Source organism: Chinchilla lanigera, unplaced genomic scaffold (genome assembly GCF_000276665.1).
Source record: "Chinchilla lanigera isolate Chin_1 unplaced genomic scaffold, ChiLan1.0 scaffold00002, whole genome shotgun sequence".
In the NCBI taxonomy this organism is placed as follows: domain Eukaryota; kingdom Metazoa; phylum Chordata; class Mammalia; order Rodentia; family Chinchillidae; genus Chinchilla; species Chinchilla lanigera.
Genome location: NW_004955403.1, coordinates 3,416,293 through 3,438,370, shown reverse-complemented (window position 1 = coordinate 3,438,370; position 22,078 = coordinate 3,416,293). Strand labels below are relative to the sequence as shown.

The 22,078-nt window shown below is 47.2% G+C and overlaps 1 protein-coding gene across 11 annotated transcripts in view; it reads right to left on the bottom strand.

Moving 5' to 3' along the window:
* Ankrd44 (ankyrin repeat domain 44) overlaps positions 1-22,078 on the bottom strand; it is a 248,629-nt gene that overhangs the window by 38,618 nt on the left and 187,933 nt on the right. For all 11 annotated transcript variants that reach the window (XM_013512080.1, XM_005373269.2, XM_013512083.1 and 8 more), the window contains one exon: positions 6,127-6,198. In XM_013512080.1, coding sequence (XP_013367534.1) covers positions 6,127-6,198 — 72 coding nt within the window. The remainder of the gene's footprint in view (positions 1-6,126; positions 6,199-22,078) is intronic.

Genomic DNA, 22,078 nt, shown 5'->3' with positions numbered 1-22,078 from the left:
CCCCCAACAGCTCCCAAGAAGCATGTGTGAGCAGACAGGAAGGAGAGCCATGCTCCACACTGGGATGAGCCTCAAGGTAAGAGACTATGACTTCCAAGGGCATAAAATACTACACATCAGAGCTGAGGCACTGACACCAAAACATTGGATACTAGCTCACTTGTGCTATGCAGATTACCCTTTCTGCACATCCTTCTCTCTGCATATTGCAGAGGTGATTTCAGGCCTCCTACCCAGCGCGGCTCACAGCACTCACCTGCTTCCCGCCACTCTCACAGTCCCTCACCCCCGAGCCACTTCCCTCATGGTGAATCCATAAAACCTGGGTTCGGCCCTAGGCCGAGGCCTCTGTTCCGTTAGCCATCATTCTAGCTGGACTCAGGACCCCCTTGTCTCCCCAGCATCTTGGATGTATATTTGTGTCTTTATGCGGTGGGTTGCACTGGAAGTGGTAGATCGGGATTAACTCGCTGGAATTCCAGTAACTTTCCCTTGGGATTACAGATATAAACTTCCGGGAGCAAGGCGAGGACTGGGAAGGGCTCTCTATAACTGTCCACGCCACTCTCCCCTCTCAGCCTGCTCTCCCCTGTCCTCACGGCACTCAGCCCCTGATATTATTGTTACGTATGTGTTGATTTCGTTTTTGTCTGTGATTGAAGGGACTCTGCATGGGCTGCAATATCCTAAGACCATGCTTGGCCCATTGTAGGCATTCAGCAATTATCTGATGATCACTTATCCTATTAGTGATAGAAATATGTTTCCTAGGCAGCAGTTTTTATTTTTCTGAGACAAGGTCTTGCTGTGTTGCCAATGCTGGCCTTGAACTTGCAATCCTGAGCCCATGATGAATCACCCAAAACTTATAAATTAGGCACTCACTTTTTCTCTGTAATTCCATTTAAACAATTTTAAAACTAAATAATTTTGTGTTTACACATAATAGAACAAAGGATGAAATATTGAGTCAAAACCTAAGCCCCTTCTGCAGACAGCTCAGCACAGAGGTGAAATGCTGTGAACAGGGCTCTGAAGCAAAAAGGTGCCTGGGAGGGATTAACTTCTGACTTCTGTGCCTTTACTGTACACGTGGCCTCTCCTGTGATAGGAAAATCAGTTCCTTACATCTGCTTTTCAGAGCTACAGGGGGTGATCGGAATAAATGGTGAATGTTTCAGTTTTAAAAATTTATTACAGTAAAGAACACATTACCATGAATCCCTCTCAAAATCCTCCCCTTGGCTTCAAATACACTTATCCCATCCTTGTTGCCATGCTCAGAAGCAGTTCTGGAAGTACTCATTCAAGAGTGTCTTTACGAAGTGTGATAAAAAATACAGTGAGTGCTGCCGCTGAGTGTCGTCCAACAGAAAGGCAGGCTCGCCAAAACATCTACTGTATTTCCTGGATCTGGCACAGTGTGAATTCTGGCTCTTGCTTAAGTCAAAATGACCATGAAAGAGAAATGTTTTGAATGGACTCAGGACATCAAGGCAGCCATGACAGCGCAACTACAGGCACTCATGAGAGAGAATGTCAGAGCTGCTTCAGAAAGTGGCGAGAGTGATGGAGTGATGGTGTTGGAAAGGCGGGGGAGTACTTGAGAGGGATTCACGGTAATGTGGATTTCTGCATAATAATTTTTTAAAATTTCAGCACTCAACTTAGTTTTTTCTTTTTTTGGTCTTTTTGAGTCAGGGTTTCGCTATGCAGTTCAGGCTGGCATTGAACTCACTTTGCAGCTCAAGTTGGCCTCAAACTTGCAGCGATCCTCCTGCTTCAGCTTCCTCAGTGCTGGGATTACAGATGTGCGCCTCCACGCCTGGCCTCACCGTATCTGCAGTCACCCCCATGTACCTGCTGCGCCCTCCCGTGTGGGGCAGGAAGCCTTTACTCTATCCTAAACTCTGAAGCAGTAGCCACCTTTTCCTGACTACTTGCTGGGTGAAAGGGCATGTGTCACCTTGGACGTGTGTTGCCTCACTTAATTGTCAGGGGAGTCCGCGCGGGGAAAACTCGTTGTCATCTGCTGACAAGGACACAGCTCTGCTGTGGTCACCTGGCCTCGCGTGGGGAGCTGGGGTTCAGAAGGGAGCAGCCTGAGTTGTGGGCTTTTAGGAGCAAATATGAAAAGGCACAATACAGCCATCAGTACACGGTGCCTTAACTTCTCATGGTGGGAAATCTCAAACATCTACAAAGAAGGGAAGATGGTTTAACAAATTCCCATGTACCCTTCCCCCAGGTGCAGCCATAGCTGATTTAAAGGCAGTCTGGAAACCTAGCCTCATGGATGGATAGGGCTGCGGCACCAGAAGCATCTACATCGAGGTGTGAATCAGTCTCCTGTACTGCACTCGCAGCTTGAATCTCTTCTCATTTGAAAACTGACTTTGCGTAACATTTCTGCCCATTTTCAATTTTTCCGCTAGTCACTGACTTAGCTTATAGAGAAATCATGAATCCACGCGGTAGGGAACGAGCTCCTGCGGACAGAGCAGCTCGAGATGCTATCTGCAGAGGCGAGACTACTATGACCAGGACAGCAGACAGCTTACTCTCTGTTAATGGGACTTGGGAGAATGGAACTGGCAGCTTACGACACAGGCATCTAGACAAAGTGCGACGGTTCACATATTTAGGTTTAATGAAGAGAAGACACCCGGGGAAGGAGAAGAGGGCAGGAAAGAGCCGGAAGGAAGGGGTCAGCACTGGGCGGAACAACCGTCCCTTCCCAGGACGCTTGCTAGGTGCTGACTTACAAACTTATCCCAAGCAACAGATCCCTGGGCTCCCCACTCCCCGCCGCAATCCTCATAACAGAAGTCCATTCGCTGTGTTTCAGTTAAGGAGGTGTAGTATTAAAACGAATGGAACCCTGCTAATTAGGACAGCTTTGGAATGCCAGCCTCTCCTTTCTTCCATACCAGGTCCTTGGAAATGCTCTTAAGCCTAGGACGCCGGAAAGCCAGGGCGCCTGTAGAGTTCTACTCTTTTCTCCCTTTACTCTGGCTCGCAGTGGGTGCTCATTATGGACAGAGACTTCCCCGGGGATCCCCAGCACACTTACACAATATTCTAATAAACACCTCTCCAAAAACATCTCATTCCGTATCTTAAATGTCTCACCATGATGGTTTCGCCAATCCTTTTTAGATAGGACCAAGGGCAATGAGGGGACAGAGTGAGGATCTCAGCGGAATCCATGCATTCTCAGGGGTCCGTGTGGAAATCTCGACAGCTGGAGGCTTTCATTTGCATGACCTTGTTTCTTAATTTAATTTTTTCATGTGGAGGAGATGCTGATGAAATTTACTAGGCTGGTAACTCTGGAGACCAGAATCACTGAGCCAGGAAATAAGTAACTGCGGGCAGGTGGGGCCTCTCGCAGCCTTGGGTTTGAGGTGCCCGCCTCCACTTCCCTGCCAAAATGCTTCTGCCTGGGCCCTAGTTTCACCATAGTAATTGCCATCGAGGCCCCGGGAAGGGCACACTTATAGGCTTCTTGAAACCATTTGAGAAACATGTGAGCACTCAGGGGGGAAAACTCAAACAATTTTAGACCACAGCCACTGTCGTTCCCCTGGCCGAGTCATCAGCTGGCTCTCTCCGGGCTGCCTTGCTTCTGAGTTCGCGCCCTTGGAATTTAGCGCAGACGTTAAGGTGACCCCTTGACGCACAAGTCTGATCATGTCATGTATCTCCTCAGAACTGCCCAGTGGCTTTCTGCTTTGCTCAGAGTAAAATGCAAAGTTCTTCCACAGGACTGCAGGGCCCTGTAAGGCCAGTGCTGCTGCCCCCTCTGAAGTCCCTCTGCAGCGTGTCACAGCCCTCCTGCCACCCTGCCTGACCCAGAGGCCTCCTTGCCGTCCTGTGGCCGTGCCAAGCCCACCGGGAGCACGGTTCGCTGCGCCTGTGCCCTCCATCCTCTTCTGCCAGACTTGGATGGGGGCCCCCAAAGGTGAGGCTCCACGCTGGCCAAAGAGCACCTCGGCTCCCTCGGCTCTCTGTCTCACAGGTCCCACCTCGTCTTTGGCTGTGGCAGTCACTGCCATCTGTCACGTTGTGCCGATGAGAAACTACGAGGACAGCGGCCAGCTCTCCTTTCCCGTGGTTTCTCCTGTGCCCGGGAGAGCACGTAGGCAGACGCAGAACTTAAGGGTGCTGTCCACATTAGGAATGGCGGGATGAAGCCGGCTGGCTGTGCCTGTGTGGCCTGAGTGCTGTGCTAGGTGCTTCATGGGCATGGACACAGGCCATCCCTCTCACAGGGGACTTCTGTCCTCTTCCTATTGTGGGTGTGGAAACCAACACAAGTGGCTAGCAGCCTGGCCAGGATGACACAATGGACAGATAGGCGCTTTAGCATCCTTCGCTAATTCATACCTCTTGTCTGCAGGTGGGGGAACCACGTCCAGGCGAGGCGTTAGTGACAGGAATGGCCGCTGGGCCTCCCTGTGTTGTTCCTTGGCCCTGCTGACCGCAGAGCCACCACAGCCCAATCGCTCCCCCGCTGTCACCACCCCATCTTTACAGGACTACAGCCCCACACAGCCCTGCAAGGTGTCTGGCACACAGTAAGCACTCAACAGGTACCTTTGGGGAGAAAAGCAATGAAAGATGACAGAAATTTTGGAAGCCAAGAAAGTCTTCTCCAACCAACCCTACTTTGGAAGGGCAGAGAACTGTCCAAAACAACCCCCACCCAGGCCTCTTCCGGGACCCAGGGCTGCGTGTGGGGACTTTCGCCTCTGGGGCAGGTCCCAGACACAGAGGAGGCTGGGCAGGGATTCTGCGGGGCAGCGGTGGGAAGCCTTCCACGTACAGACATCCCCCTACACCCGCTCCCTCCAGGTCCACGGGAGGGAGCACAGGTGAAGGTTTCACGGCGTTGACAGGTGTGTGTGCGTGCACTGTGTGCAGTAGCTGTGCTGGGGGGTCGCTGGTGCGCTGGGGAGCCCGTGGGGAGCCAGGTTTACAGTGAAGGAGGGTCGAGGTGACAGGAGGGTCCTGGGCGCCCCTGACCTCTGTGAGAGGCCTGTCTCCCCTCACCCTGTGAGGATGCCCCTGAATGCCTGTTCGTACAGCTCTGCCCTCCCAGACTCCGCCTCTTAGTCCGTCATCAGGACAACACTGAAGCACTTGCACGTGCATGGCATGAAATATCGCGACAGGTAAGTGTAGACCAGCCCCCCTCCGTCCTTCCCAGGATCCTGCCCTGGGTTCTGCCAAGCAAGGGAGCATCCCAGCACCACCTCTGTGCCTGCAGTTCAGCAGCACCCGGGCCGGGTGGGCGTCTGTGGCTGGGTGTGGCTCTGGTGGGACAGCTGCTGATCACCATCAGCGGGATGCCCCTGGGCAGATGAGGAGCGCGTCCCACCTGGTCCCCGTGAGGAGTCTGAGGTTACCATGGAGCTGCCACACTTCCCCTGGGTCACCGGGATGTGGAGAGGAAGCTGCTCGGGCGCTCAGGCAGCTCCTCCTCCTGTGCCCTCCAGGCGTCACCAGCACAAGTGCGGGAGCCCACAGCCTCCTCCGGGACCCGGATGCCCAAGCACAGCTGCAGTGCCTCACCCACCCACCTCCCTCCAGCAAGTCTGTGCTTAACAATGCCAACACTTGTGTATTTAAAAATGTCACAGTTAATTACCTATAGGTTTGACCTTTGCACAGCGCCTATAATCAAACTTTTTTTTTGGGGGGGGTGATATCAAACTCTGGACCTTGTGGTTGCCAGGCAGGTGCTTGTACCACGGAGCTACATCTCCAGCCCTATAATCAAACTTCTTGAAGTGAAATGTTTTCTGTGAATTTTAAAGGTGTTAAAATGTATAACAAGTCCATGAGGTACACCATGGCAGAGACTTTCTGTGCAGTTTCTCCTCCTTTGCCCTCATTTCACGGTGGGTGGCGGGAAGGGCAGGCAACGTGTCTCAGGTCGGCAGCCAGGAAGCTGGCTGGGAAGGCAAGGCGTCCTCTGCCCAGGCTGTGCCTCTGGGCAAGCACTGCTCTCCCTAGCACCAAGCGCTCGCTGTCACACTCGCAGGTGGTGAGCAGCCTGGCTCAGTACGGACATTTAGATTCGCTCTGAAACAGCAAAGCGGCCCACGGCCTCTCGCTTACCGCTAAGTGCAGTGGACTCTTGGTAGCACCAGAATCGGACTCTTCAAACGCAGTGTTGGTTCTCTCCAAGAGCTGTAGGGCAAAAGAAAGCAGCAGTGGTTAAGTCCAGTTTTGGAAAAGGAGTTGTACTCTCTGAACACTAATGTTGGCAGCATGTGAGAATGTAGGCTTCAGAAACTGAAGGAAGGATGCAGCTTTCAGCAATACATGAGAGAAAGTACAGCTTCTCTGGAGCAAATACGCTGCAAATATTTAAACTTCTAGGTCATCTTGGCGTTTGCTATTCAAAAAAGACTTTCATCCTTGAAAAGATGCCCAGGTTTCCAATCCAGAAAAATATGCTAAATCCATGTTTGCCTAGTGCACTGGTAATAGTGAAAAACCAGTAATACCCGACATTTACTCCACTATGCCGCACACTCGTCTGGAGGTGTGTGGAAAAGGGAAGCAAGGCTATGCCCACGGAGCTTACACTCTAGAAAAAAAGAATACAGCTAGGCAACACACAAGGAAACTATCTGACAGTGATATGCTATGGTGAAAAGAAATAAGGTGACATAATACGCAGTGCTGGGGGATTGCGTGAGGGCACACAGCAGGGAGGACCTCTCCAGGAGGTGCTATTTAAAGTGAGTGCTGAAAGCCGGGTGTGGTGGCACACACCTGTAATCCCACACTCAGGAGGCTGAGGCAGGAGAATCGCTGAGAGTTTGAGATTAGCTTGGGCTACATAGTGAGTTTAAGACCAGCCTGAACGACATAGTGAGTCCTTGTCTCAAAACAAACAAAGTGCCGAATGAGAATAAGAAAACTGAAACCCACAAAGGAGATAAAGGTGGGGAGGGGAGAGTACAGAGGGAGGGCTCGCCTAAATACATCCAGTGGGTATGGACAAGCGAGATCAAGGCCTGGAAAGTCGGCATCACCAGGGTGTGGTGTTGGCGAGGGTGCCGAGAAAGGCCGTTCTCACACACCACTGGCAAGAGAAGAAGCTGTTGGAACCTTCCCTGGCCATTTGTGCATAACTTCGACCCCAAGAACTAATTCCCAATGAAGCATTAGAGGAATGCAGGAGGAGGTGGGTGTCAAGACACTGACCACTTCGCAGATGCTTAAGGAGTGATCACCGCACCCCAGACACTGCATGATGCATAGGCGGAGCCCATGATAAGCAAAGTATTTTAAAATCGACTTTCCCACAGGGGCACAATGACAGAAAGAAGTCACGAAGTTCGCGGGGAAGTCCAAGTGCTCTGGAGAAGCAATGAGGCTGCCAGGGCAGGTTGGAAGGCCCCCAGCAGATGCGCTTGTGACCTGAAGCAGGGTGACCAGGGAGACCCCATTGAGCCCACACAGCGGGGTTCTGAAGGAGATGAAAGAGCCTTATGGATACCAAGAGGGGCCAGCAGTCCAAGCAGAGGGGCTGGCAATGCCCAGACCACAGGGACAGGTGTGCCTGAGGCCACCGAGAGGCCACAGAGAGAGGAGCAGGGGCGGCACGGCAGGGAGCGGGTCGGGCCGTGGCAGCGGAGACCGGTACTGGGAAGAGCCCCGAGGGTGGTGGTGGTCTGGATTCTGACTCTTCCTGAGCAGGACGGAAATCCCCTGGGATGTCTGGAGCAGATGGGGGACCTGGTCTAACTTTGTGAGACGCCAGGGAGGCCGCACAGAGGCCGTCTGGGAACTGGAGTAACCGTCAAGAGAAAAGGAACAGAGGCCTGGAGCAGCAGGCAGCAGCGGGAACAGGGAGAAACAGCGGACGGCGGGTGGCGGGGAAGTAGAAACAACAAGATTTGCTGACGGATGGACAGGAACGTAAGACAAGGAGGGAAGCCAAGGACAACTCCCAGTTTTTGTTTTAAGAAACTGGAATGATATAGATGTCAGAAACGGAGATGAAGACCCAAAGCGGGAGACAGAGGGGGAGAGCAGAGCCGGCTCAGGAAATGCTAAGCTGGAGAAGTCTGGAAAGCACCTTAAAGGTACTTTTGGGTAGGCAGCTACAGGGGACTTCTGTTTGGGGATCAGGGTATTTAGAGCCACACACTGGATGAGATGACAAGGGGGTAAGGTACCGAGTCCCGGGGCACAGACAGGAGAGCCGGAGAGATGGCAGGATGCAGCAGGGTGCATGGCGAGCGGGTGGAGACCAGGAGCGCGTGCAGCCCTGGAAATCAGATGAAGAAAGAGCTTCAGAGCTTCAGGAACCAGCTGTCCTGTCAAACGTGCTGACCTCGAGTAATCGAAGCCTGGGATTCACCCCTGAGCACCGCAGAGTGGAGGAGGCTACTGGTGACTGACAAGAGAGATGAAAAACAGGAAAGGACTAGCAATGAAGATAAAGACACTATAGCAGTCTGTATTACCCCTTCAGGTTCTGTCTCTCTTAATCTGGGCTAAAATTCTCCTCCAGACAGTGATGGTCCAAAGCCTCGCTGTGTGGTGACCATGGTGACGGTCACCTGCCGCTCCAGCATCCTGATGGGTGGGCTTGGGCTGCCCCTGATGGCAAGGGCTGGACACCTAAAAACTGCATCTGCTACATTCCCTTGAGCTAGGCTTCCAGATGTGATTTAAGTCCTGCCAATCTCTGGCACTAATGTGGAATTTTGAAGATGGAAACGAGGCAGGAGAAATCTACATGACTTCTGATGGGGAGCATTTTTGTCCTTTGGCTTCCAGACAGGACACAGGGCATCCGTTTCCAGGCAGCAGGGATCATGCCAAAAGCCCAAGTGGCTGGAGGGGGAACGGAAGTGGCAGTGATGAGACAGTCCCCGCACGCCAGCAGGGCGATGTGTCCATGGAGCCAGGCATCCTGCAGGCTGCTTCTGCCCCCAGCTCCTTCCCCAGTCATGGCCGGGGGTGGGGGCAGGGGGAGGCTTATTTCTGCACACAAAGCCAAGTGATTTGAGGAGGAATACAGATTTTTATAGATTTTTTTTCCTAATGGGAGAAATGAATGGGAAAGTACAGTAGTCAAAACACTGAAAAGCAAAACTTGCCCCCAAATCTACCCATTTTGCTCCCTGAAAGTTCCCAAACTTTTCAAGTGAAAAACCCATTTATTTAAAAGTCATAGTGTGGAACGACACTATTTTCATATAAAACAAAAACCTGCATTAACACGATGGCATATACAGGGAAAAAAACCCTAAAAATACAAGCCCTACAATATTTAACACAATAACCTAAAGTGGGATTATAGATGGCTTCATTTTCTTCTTTATAGTTTCTGACTTTTTTTTTTTGGTAGAGAATGTGTATTGCTACTGTAAGCAGAAAAATTCCAAAGCTGTTTCTATTTGAAAAAAGCAAAACAAAACAAAACAAAACGCTCTTAACCTATTTTATTTGATGATGCCACAGATAAGTATAAAATCCTCAGCTAGTACAGAAATCCTTTCGGTCAGTGTATGTGGGACAAAATACTGTGATGTTAGGATTCTTTGGTAGATCAAATCACAGTGTAAGAATCAACAGCTCAAAGCATAAAATTTCAAATGTACAAATAACACAGTACAAATAATCATATTGGAAGCATGAGCTATTTTATATTTGTTGCTTATTAGTGTTGAGAATAGAATTTAGAACTTAAACTATAATTTGTTAAAATAATAAAAAGAAATTTAATTTTAACTTGAAAGTAACTAACTTTAAAACCCATCTCTCCTACATAGTCGAAAGGAAAGGAACCTTCATAGCTTGATGTGGCTGGTAAACATCTGTTCTTTGTTTTGCAACATTATCACCTGCAAGACTTCCGGGAATTGACAGTGTGTATCAACACCAAATCCTGTCCTAGAATGAACTTTTCACCAAAGGGACACAAAATCATCACAAGCACGAGGAGCCGGGACAAGACGACAACATTCTGTTTATAGCCACAAAATGAGACATTTCCCACAACTGTAGTTACAGAATGAAATCTTTCTACATGCACAGTTGCATCATTCTTCTACCATGTGATACCTCACTTCATTCATGCAGCAAATATTTGCTGAGTGTCTCCTACATACCAGACCCTGGGTTTTGGACTGGAATTCAACTGTGTGGTGAGCAGATGTCGTTGCTGACCCGCCAGAGCTCAGTCTAGCAGGAAGCGCATGGAAGTTCGTGGGCAATGAAGGCAGCGATGCAAGAGCTGGGACGGAGAAATGCAAGATCCCTGGCAGCACAAGGAAGGGCCCGACATCGACTCGGGGCCAGCGATGACTCCTCCCTAAAACAGCACCCAGCACGAGGTCTGGAAGCCAGGAGTCAGCCCAGCAGGGCACGGAGGTGGTCCAGGCAGAAGAGCACTGAGAACAGCACATACAGTGCATTTGAAAGTGTCTCCGAAGCTCCACGTAGATGTGAGGAGGGAAAGATGTGGCAGGCGTGGAAGCGAGTGCAGGTTAAGTCGGGTGCAAAGGGGTCACAGAACGGGTGTCCAGCCCAGGACAGCTTTGAGTGTTCTGAGACAGCTATAAACCCGGGCATTGAATCAGGATGGTTACTCAGGTGCTGAAGGACTTCAAGCAGGGAGGAGGCATGATCATGCTCAGATTCTTGGCTTTTATAAAAATTCCTCCTGAGGGTGAGGTGGACAGCGAACCACACAGGTGCTGTGAGCGGGAACTGAGGCTGCAGAAGCAGGAAAACCAGCGAGGCTGTTTCAGTCACGGGGAATTTCTCAACCCTGAGTTAGTGAGTCGGGGAGAGCTCCTGGTGCCCCAGTGCAGAAAAGGCAAGGAAAACGGAAGGCAGTGGGCGTATTCCGGCTTCACTGATCTCTGCTAACTCGTTCAGTAATTATGTATGAGCATCATGCTTGGCACTGAGATGACGCTTCTAGTACGGTTTCTATCTGCACGAATCTCACAGACTGGAAGGTGTGATGAGCGTAACTCATTGGTCAAACACTGGAGGACAGGGAAAGATTGCAGTCAGAGGTGACATGCAGTTTTCTAGCGCTGGTGTCAGAGTGGATAGCGGCACCTCCTTTAAGACAAGAAACAGCAAACAGGGTCGGGGAGAGAAAGGTGCGCTGTGTTACGCCTGGAAGAGCCGCCGGGACATGGAAGGGGAGATGTCCAGTGAACGGCAGGATGCAAGGTGTGAGGCTCAGAAGAGAGATGTGCGTTAAAGTCACGGACGTGGGGGGCATCAGCCCTGGCTGGCACACAAAGCTCCCACCGCGGGTGAGGTTATGCAGGGAGAATGTGTAAAGAGAGAAAGGGGTTAGGAAGAGAACCCCCAATATTTAAGGGTATGGAAGAAGAAGACAATCCATAAAGAGGATTGAGAAATGGGCAGAGAGGCAGGAGGAAGACCAGGTGAGTGAGATGAGGATGAGGATGTGCATGGCGACCACAAGGATGAGGATGACAATGGTGGCAGTGATCACCGTATTAACGGGAGTGGTGTTGACGTGTGATGACGATGGATGTTTTCACCGATAAAAGCTGAGCTAAGAATGCCCCCATGGGCCTCACCCACATGATCCCAACCGAGCCTCGGATGACTACTGAGTACCTTTCGCAGGTTTACGTACCTGTGAAGGGCAGACAGGAAATGGACCCCAGGTCTAACTCCAACCCATGTCCTTCACCCTGCACGGTACTACCTTCCAATCAATGGATAAGCTGAAACTTTGTCCGGATATTTTACAAAAAGCAGCAGGGATGGGCCCAGGAAACAAAGGGATTTTTTAAAAAATGTGTGTGTTTCACGTATGCCTTTTCATGTCTTTAACTTCACAAGTTCTTTTAATCTTTCAGCGTTCTCTCCATTTCCTAAGGCATAATGAGCACTCGTCTTGTCATGAGCCGTCACTAGGGACACAAATTGGGATCCGGCTCCTCTTAGTACCCCTTCCTCCAGCAATTCTTCTTTGTTAGTTGTGAAGACAATGAGCAGCTAGAGGGAGAAAAACAATTTGCACATCATTTATACTTTGAATGAATTTCTAATGTAAGATTTGGTCCTGAACATATAAAGTCTGAGGATGAGACTGACACTTGGCGCTGCCTAGGAATTTTATCCTGCAAAAGCTCCCCCTGGGAGGCCTATGGGGGCAGAGAGTCAGGAGCTCTGTACAGATTTGTAATTCAGCATAGGGTCCAGAATATGACAGGAAAATAACTTCCTCTCCAGAGATCATCCTCAGCTTACACTGTCGGGATCAGACAGAGCACAGCTCCTCCGAAACGCTGTGATAGCAATGAGCACACCAACGCGGCAGCATCACCAACAGCGATGAGTTATGCACGCAAAGCTTGCAGTTATAAATCAGGGAATACAATTTTATATATCGAATATAAAACAAATTAACTTTCCCTTATGTATATTTCCAATTAATATATCTTCCGGGTTGTCATCAACATTTACACAGTCTACGAATTCACACCAAACTACTCGTAAATCCAGTGTGTCAAAGCCAGCGCGTCCGTCTTCCATACGCCGCCCCAGCCTGCTGTGGAGGCGATACACCTGCACTCGTTCCAAGGACTGGGTCAGTCTTCTGTCTGGGAATCCATTAGGATGGCTGCCTTAGGAAACATTTATCTGGACTACTTGGTGCTATTCTCTACCACTGCCCAAACCCCCACATTGTTTTTTTTCTCCATGGATCAATCATCTGTGAAGCTTCTGTGTAGAGTGAACACTGCTTGATTCCACTAGTTCCTCCTTAGTCTCCTCCTACCACAAGTCGCCAAGAGTCTCTTTGAAACACACACACACATAGAAAATTCAGGCTGAAAGCTACTTCCGGCTACCACTTCCAGGTGAGGATGAGGCCGGAAGCCCTATGGAGTGCAGGAAGACCAGCAAACTACTTGCACCATCTTATCGGTGGGGCGTGTCACAGTAAGGGAGGGGTGGGGGCTGGGATGCTCAATAGACTTGTTTTCGAGACAGGGTCTTGCTATGTTGCACAGGCTGATCTTGAACTCCTGGTTCAAGCAATCCTAGTGCCTCACCCTCCCAAGTAGCTGAGACTGCAGGTACATGCCATCGCACCTGGATCTCAGTAGGTTTCTTTTAGCCCGAGACTATTACAGTATTTGAGATTACACCAATCTCTAAGACATTTTCTGAATCTGGTGGCATTCCCACAAAACTGGTGAGATCACATAAATAGCAACTCACGTCTTGGATGCAAAGGGAGCCAATGTCAGAGAAGGCTAATTTAGGCTTCTTTTACAGAGTGAATCTGTGATAACAAAGTTGGAATAAACATGAACTCAGTGGTAAGCTTGCTGGCTGCTGGGTTAACAAAACACAAACCCTTACCAAATTTGAGACGGAGCACATAAATATTACACTTGCTCTGGAAACTCAAGCTTTATAAACAGTATAAATTATGATGGGCTATTTGAAAACATGGCAGGAAAAAAATTCAGGGGTCCCCAGAGACCTCAAACTGGCCTAAACCAGTTTTTAAATGTGCTATTTAACAAAACAGAACGCAAGTGTGGCTCAGACTGTAAAAACAGAGCAGTACAGCCTGTGGGTCGGTGAGGCAGCCTGCTTGCTTCTGCTCCTGGTTAGACTCTGTCTACACAGTGAGTGTCCACAGATAGGAGGACAGCAGGACCCGGGAAGCCGCCAGAAGATACCCAATGGGGCTGCGTGAAAGAGGCGGGGAGGGGCAGGAATGGGTACCTTGGTCCTCCAGCAGTGGAGACCTGGAGGACATTCGTGAGCCTTGCAGTCTGTGCAGGGCTAGAAACGTACAAGGCCCCTGGCAAGCTGGCACCTCTGCTGGGAATTCCATTTCACGTTCCACTCCTGTGTGGGGAGGGTGAGGGGATGAAATGCTGTTCGGGCAGCTGCTCCAGAGCCAGCTGTGTGGGGTGGGGTCAGCCAGGAGGGGGCTGGGTCTGCGAGGTTCAGACCACCCAGCTGGTCAGACTTCTGCTCAGAGGGTCCAAGGCACCCAGCTGACCTCAGGAGACCCACAGGTCTCTCAGGATCAGAACCAACACAACGTGCTGGCCAAGCAGACCCCAGCAGACCACAGGCGTCCTGACCATCCACAGGGCCAGGCCCACAGGAGCCAGCTTTGCCAAGGGGACCCGTCCATCAGAGCAGCGAGTGTGATCTCCTCCTCGCCCTTCTGCCCTCACCCCTACGCGAAGAGGCTGAGTGGCCTGCAACTGATGACCAGCAAGGACCGGGACCCAGCGAGTCTCCTCCCCCTGCCCCAGCGCCCCACGCTGGGAAGCATCAACTCTCTACACTTGTGTAAATCAAGGTCTCAGCTAGATTAAGTTTCCCTTCTTTCTTGGGAGCTGATGCTGACGACCCTGCTTCTCTCCTCCCTCCAGTGTGTGCTCAGTTCCTGGTGACTTCCTTGTCAGTTAAAAGGCAAGAGAGCCTGCGGGATGTGGAGCCAAAAGCTGGTGAAGCCCACTCCGAAGAGAAAGCCAGATGCAAGACGCAAAACACACAGTGTTCAGGACGATCTTGCAGGAGCTCTGAAAATGCTCATGAAGTAAACCTACTTCAAAGGCTTCACCCTGAGAGTTTGAAGTTCAAAGCTATTCAGTAGTCAGACAGTATAAATGACCCAAATTGTAGAACAATAGCTAAATTATGGTTCCCTAATAACTGATTATTATTTAGGCATTAAAAATGTTTACACAAGTGTTTAATGTCATCAAGGAAAGATTATGTCATAATATTTTATGGAAAAAATCAATGTACAAAATTAGAACTTCAATGTTACTTCACGTATGTAAAATTTATGTGGAAAAGGAGACCTGGAAGGGTCGATAATTATTGTTTGGGGGTGTCTGGGACTGTGGGTGTTTTATTTCTTGTTTTCACTTTTCCATCTATTCTGGGTGATTTCCAAGGTCGCTTAGCTATAGTCTGCACCAAATCTAGTCAACATTTCAGGGCCGGATGTTTCCATAACTACTATACTTTTATAAACCAACACTACCGTTCTGGTCTATTTAATATGACTGTTTATTGAGTGCACTTCTTCATGGCCATCAGACTGCAAATTTCCTAGGGGAAGGGACTACCCATGCCATGCAGTAGGCATTCAATGCATATTTACTGAATGCACTTGAAATTTGGTAAGTGAATGAGAGGTCTTTAGTGGGGTCATTTTTAGAATGATAACAACTCAGGCCTGCTTGCATTGATATGTAGAATTACCCAAAACATGACTGTTATCTTATATTTCGCATGGATTTTCCCCTTTTGAAAACAGTCTGAATGACATACTCACTGCTACATTTAAATACTGGGCAAGTAGGGAGGAGTGCAGAATAGTCTAAGCACAAAGGATCTCCAGGGCAGGGATAACACTCTGTATTGTACCATGGTGTGGACACACTCAGCATACATTGTCCAAACACACAGAATACACAACACCAAGCAGGAACCCTGCGGTGAACAGTGGCCTTAGGTGATCTGATATGTCACAGTAGGCTCAGCAACCCTAACAAATGTACACTGTGGTGGGGAATGTTGATAATAGGGGAGAATGTGCGTGGGAGCAGGGTATTTGGGAAATATTTGTGCCTCTAAGTTTTGTTGTGAACCTAAAATTGCTCTTTAAAAAAAGTCTTACAAAAGAACAACCAACCAACCAATTAACCAACTAGCCAACCAGTCAGCAAAACAAATAAATCTGATCTTTCCCCAAACATGACCTCATACATGCAAAAATTCTCTAGGGTAAGTATGCCTTTCTAAATCACAGCTTCACTTCACCAACACTAAGCAATAGTATCACAAGTTACCATGAGAAGAACCTTTGGTCTCCCAAATTTCAGAGACCATAAAGAAGTAAAGAAGGCTACTATCAAATTAAATTTTAATGTGGTTGATGGACCAACTGTAGGGACCAATTCGATGTAGGGGGTAAGATGCCACTAGAAGAATTCAAAAAATATTTTCTCATTGTAAATACCTAAACCAGTACAGAGGCAACCAGTTATATTTTTGAAATAACAAGAAAGAATGCTTCTTTCCATCTTTCCATAAGTGTTCCAGATGAGCAAGAGCATGAACATGAATTCATAAGAAATAATTTGCTATCCTTAGGAAGAAGGCATTGTGGTTACTAAAAATACGAGGATGGCTCAAGGATGGAAGAGGACAAAAGTGATCACAGAGGGACAAGAGTTTTTAACTAATTTGAAGGAGTTGCAAAGAGTCACTGCAGAAGCCATTGCCAATGCGGAAATAAAAAAATAATCAAAATATTCCCTTACTATTTTGGAGGTCCCACCATAGCTACATACTCTAGTGTGAGAATTCTCAAATTCAATTTTTCCCAAGTACAATAAAAATACAAAGTTAATATATCCAGGTTAAACTGAATCAGAAAGCTTAATCCACCTTAACAAAGAAATATTCTTTTTGGTGTAAAAGTTTGGTGTAAAATATTCTTTTTGGTGTAAAATATTCTTTTTGGTGTAAAAAAATTCTGTGACAGAATTTGGTTTCTAGCCAAAAGAGGGAAGGATTGTTTTTATCTCGGAGACAGGGTAGAAAAGAGAGAGTGCTGAAAGAAAGCCAGAGAAAATCTCCACAGGTTGCAGGCACCAGAAAATTCTGGAAATACCAACCTCAGATACAAAACAAATACTTGGTTGCTGGTAGTAGCAAAATAACATCTTGGGGTGCCCGTAACATGTCTACTCAGAGTATGGTATTGTGAGAGTTGCAAGTCCACTCAGATTCGGCAATAACTGCTGCAAGGACATTTCAGGACAACAAAAACCTTTGGACAATCACTTGATAGCCATCCGTCAGAGAAATAATCTAAGCCCTATCTCCTAACCTCCTGGATTCTGCAGAGCACGTGTTCCGAAGATAAACCTTACCCTTCGGCCCCAGCAGTAAACTCAGTGCACCCGTGTAAGGCGTCAGGGGAAGAGGCACTTGTCTTCTCTCTTCGCATCTCTGGGTTCCTACAGTGCACATGTGGGTGGCAGTGTCGGTGGGGACGTGTGGGTGAAGGGGCAGGGCTCAGGAGGACTCAGGTCTGTGCTAATCAACCATTATCATTCAGGGTCACAGGCGCTCCAGATGCAAGAGGAAGGGGAGTAAATATCCAGACATACTTGACAGAGTTGTTAAGAAAAATGACCCTAAATTTGTAAATTAGGTGGTGAAGATAATTACACATCTTTTTTCCTTATTTTAAAGAGAAGAAAAAATTTTTAAAAACAATACAGAATTTTAAAACAAGATGATAGGAAATTAATGGTTGTTATATTGCATGTTGTTATCTTCAAAGTAGTTGTTCAGATTACCAGACATAAGCGTGCAAAATTGGTCCAAAAAATTAAGCATTAAGTGTTCCTTTCAATAAAACAACAGAAACTAGTAGTACAACTATCTTAGCTATCTTGTAGATAAACTCAAGGCTTTTGTAGGTAAATGGATGCAACTAGAGACCATACTCATAAGTGAAATAAATCAGACCCATATGTGTAAACATTGCATTGTCCCCCTAGTGTGAGAAACTGAGACAGCGAACAAAATCCAGAAAGTTCAATAGATATTGTGAAAAGGAAAGAAACTGCTCAAAAGGAAAGAACAACTGGGATGGGGAAAAGGGGAAAAGATGAAAAAAAGGAGAAAAGAAAGAAGGAAGAGGGAATACACACACACACAGACACACATACACACAAACACACACACAAGATAGCTAAGATAGTTCTGCATCTTTTAAAAGCATTGTTTAGCTGGCTTGCCCCAGAGCTAATTTCATAGTATAATATGATGCTAACTAAAGGCTCATTCTTTGTGAACTTAAATGTTAACTTGTAGATTTGTTTGCAGCACAGCTACAAGTTATTTCTGTCTGACAGGAAAGAAAACTCCGGAAGTTATGGCTATGGCCTCTCAATATATCAGCTAGTTTTGTATCTGAATCAGCAATCGTAAGGCTACAATCTCTGTGGTAGGATGCCTACAAAGGACCAGTTCCTCACGTGGCCCTTGCACAACTTTTATCATCTGGTTCTCTAATTACTTAATGAGCTTTAAAGAAAGTCTTTAACAGGCATTCTTCTTCTCCTTGTGAGTCATGCTTTTAACTTTTTGAAAAGCACACTTTGCACAATGTCAGATCCAGGCCTAACACCAGTTTTAAGTCTTCTTCCCTCAATGTTACCTCACAGTTAACTTTTCGTGAGAAAAAAGAACCTAAGAAAGCACCTCACTCCCCTTCCAAAGGCGTTCGCTGACACAGTTCTGCCCTCCCAGGAGTGGGAAATCAACCTCCTGGGTGCCCAATAACCCCTTCTTAGCTCCGAGGCTGGGAAACTAAGGTGTTGCCACCCACTAACACCACTCCTCTTCTCTTCCCATTCTGCGCAGGGTGCTAAATGGGTCCTGCACACTTTGCTGGGGACTCACGATGCGTCCTCCCGCCTCTTCCTACCTAGAACTCTTCGCAGAAATTTGGTGACTGTAAAAGCCCCACCACAGACATCAAAGGTTCTAGTTTAATTCCCAGTTCCCTACCCCTGCCGTGGGGTTAGATCTTCATGTTTACCATTTCTGGAATGTATGGTTGTAAACTGGTTGTAAACGCCCTGCCCTTCCTGGACTCCCAGAATGTACTGTTCTCCCCGTAAATGCTCTACCCCTCCCGGATTCTCGGAATGTACTGTTCCTGCCATAAAAAATCCCCTCATTGTTACAGATGTGACGTATGTTTGGCAAACAGGATGCGGTTTTAGGGTTTAAAAGCTACTCTCGTCCCTGGATCTGGACTGGTCTGATCCTTCCCTGCGTGGAGGCTCTCGGTCAGTCCCTGGCCAGGAATAAAGGCTCGTCCTAAATTCCAGTTGGCGGTCCGTGCGTCTTGGTGTTTGTCGGTCGGTCGGTACCATTTGGTTCGTTTCTGGTTGCGAGTCCAGAACACGGACCTGACCCCTACCAGATGCCTTCAAGACCTCAATCTCAGATCACTGATGGCCCAAGAGCCAGGCATCTCTTTCCTCCTCCATCTTACCTCTCTTCAAAAGTAAATCCCACTGCAGAAGAAAGTGAAATACACAATAAAAGAACAGATCACCGGCAAGAGAAAGTTAGTGCGTGCTAACTGAATCTGAGCTAAACACAGTAATCCAAAGAATCTCTCTCATATTAAATCATGTTTTCATTTATGCAAGATTGAGCAGTGTGCCATGGCTATTTTATGGGCACAGAAAAAAGGAAAATAAAAGAAAAATGTGTTTTCAGGTTTTAAAAAGATAAAACATATACAAAAATCATAACATTTCATGTTACTTTGATGTAATGAAATTATGATGCTGTAAAGTCTGATTTCTTTGTGTGTCAGCTTAAAAAATAGTTTCTCCTGTGGGTCTTCCTATCACAGGCACATCTTAGCGGCACACGGTGTGGCTGCCAGTCAGGCCTCTGCTTAATTAAGGGCACGCTAGATAGAGTCAGCTTGTGAACGCTTGTTTTGGATTCACTTTCTCGGAGGTGGTAAACCATACCCCACACCAGTACAACTTCCAACTCTGTCCTTGGCTATTATTAAACAGGCCATCTCCCCCTTCCTTCTGGAATAGCTAATGTTCTTGGGCAAGAAGGAGGAATTTTGTTATATGACCCACTCAATTCCTGTTCTTCCAGTTTCATCCTCCTACCCCACACCGCTACCCTCCACTACCAAAATAAATAAATACATAGATAAATACTAAAGCCCACCCCCATCCTTCCCACCCCATAGCACATATGTAATAACTACCAGTCTCTTGGGGGAGATACACTCTCTGCTTCCTATGCCCACCACCAACTACAAAATGTAATTTACTGTCACAAACCCAGAAATCCTGCGGAGAACACATGAATTTTAATGAGTTTTAAAATCAAATCTCAGCTAGGAACTTTGCAGGCATCCAGCAGTTCTGAAAGCAAGTTGAATTTGGCTAGGTGCGAAGCACGGGAGAGACTTTCTAAAAGGATGGGGAGCAAGAGATGGAGGGAGGGAGCGGGGGGGGGGGAAAGACTGAAGGGGAAAATGATGAAAATAGAGCTTTTGAAAAGGGGAAGGGGACTGAAAGTTGGAAGAAGCAGGGAGGGAAGGGGCAGGGGATGAGAAAAGCATGAAGACGAGACATGAGCAAGCACTGACTCCCCACGACAGTGGCAATCATGGTGTCCTGCAAACATGGGCCGGTGAGAAAAGGACAGCGCAGCACCCCGAGCCAGCAGTGCTGGTGATGTAAAACACGCGGTGCTCAGGGGTCTGAGCCCAGAGTGCGGGTGAGGCCCTCCACCACGGGGTGTCTGTGCCTCCCTCCTTCTCTGTTGTCTGTATTTTGTTTCTGGCAGTTAACTGGCTCTTTGAATAGCAGGTGTGTGTACATGTAGGGGATATTTAATGTGCCAAAAGGTATCACAAAGGTTCTCAGAATTTTCACACTAACCGATCTCACTACGCTTGCTGATAGCATCCATAAGTGGCTTAAGAAGAGAGGTTGAAACTATGGATCACAATTATAATGTTGCCCTATCCGTGGCCTTATCCTACTACCTATTAGTAAAGGAACCCCTGAAATGCAGGGCAACTATCACTAAGAAGTGCCATAGATAGCAATCTATACTCCTGGAGATTTTTCTTCCTGTTCCAGATTATTAGAATGACTGCATGTCTGTGACAGGCTTATTCAAACAATTATGCTTTAAAATGCTCTTCACACACTCAGCACGATGGGAAAATCGAATGTGGACAAAGTTCTGACATAGTGGAGACTAAGATATCTTTATTTGCTACAGAGTAGCACAGTAGTCAAAACTGGATCTTGCTTTTCCTCTGAGGACACATATTGAATCATCGATTCCTTAAATCAGTGTGTGGATTTATTAGGAACACATTTGAAATTAAAAGCACTAATTTTATTTCTGGTTACCAAACACATAAACTGGATTGCTTACGGTTAGACAAGAGTGATCTCTTTACAAAATTCAGTGCCAAAAATTAAAGTAATTGTGATACAAGTGTGATATTAGGTTTTGATTTTTTTTTTTAGTCAAGAAATCAGTGATCAAAAGTTTACAATGGAAGAAGCATACCTTAAAGGACAAAATCACAATTTGTAGACTACTTTCATTTACTTACTATGTCCCTTGGAATTTTACTTATTAAGTAATAAAAATGGCAATGAACATAGTTGCATACAAATCTTGTGACACTTCTGTTATCACAGTGTTAAGCTTTTTTTTCCAGAATTTCAATTTTAATATCAGATTATTCTGAAATTGCCTGAGTATTTGATAAATACAGTAAGTGCTATATTACACAGCAACACCTGCAGCTTCTAATTGCTCTTCCAGTGGTAAAGTCTGGTGCATAATGTTATTCTCTGGAAGGGGTCTTGCATTTACTTATGATAAACAATTTTTAAGTATATGCCAGACAAGCGACAAGAACCTGATAAACGTCCTCCTAATTCTAGCAATACACCATGGCACAGACTAAAATTTGACCCGGTCCTGAAGGATTAAAGCAAGCAAGCCATCCATAAACAGTGTAGATACAGCTTTCAGGCAGCGTTCAAGGAGCAAAGTCTGAAAGCTCAGACTCCTCCATCTAACGACAGGTAAGGCACAGACTCAACCACACACCCTGCTCGCTTCATTTCCCTCTGAAATGAAAGTCCAAGTTGTGACCATCCTTTCCTTTCCACAGGCAGCAGCACCATAGTGACTACACAGCCTTCTGCAAACCAGTGCAGTAATGTGTCGATAATTTCACTCGCTCTCTCATTGCTGAACTTTTAGATCATATCCTTCTTGATATTATTATTAGTAGTAGTATTAAGGGCTATAAAAATTTACAAAGCTAAATCTCATGAATATTCACGATGATTTCCTGATGATAAATTACATGAAGCAGAATATTAAGGTTTTTGATGTATACTTGGCAAGATCTTCCTAGGAACTGAAGTCAAACTTTAGCTTGAGGTATGGT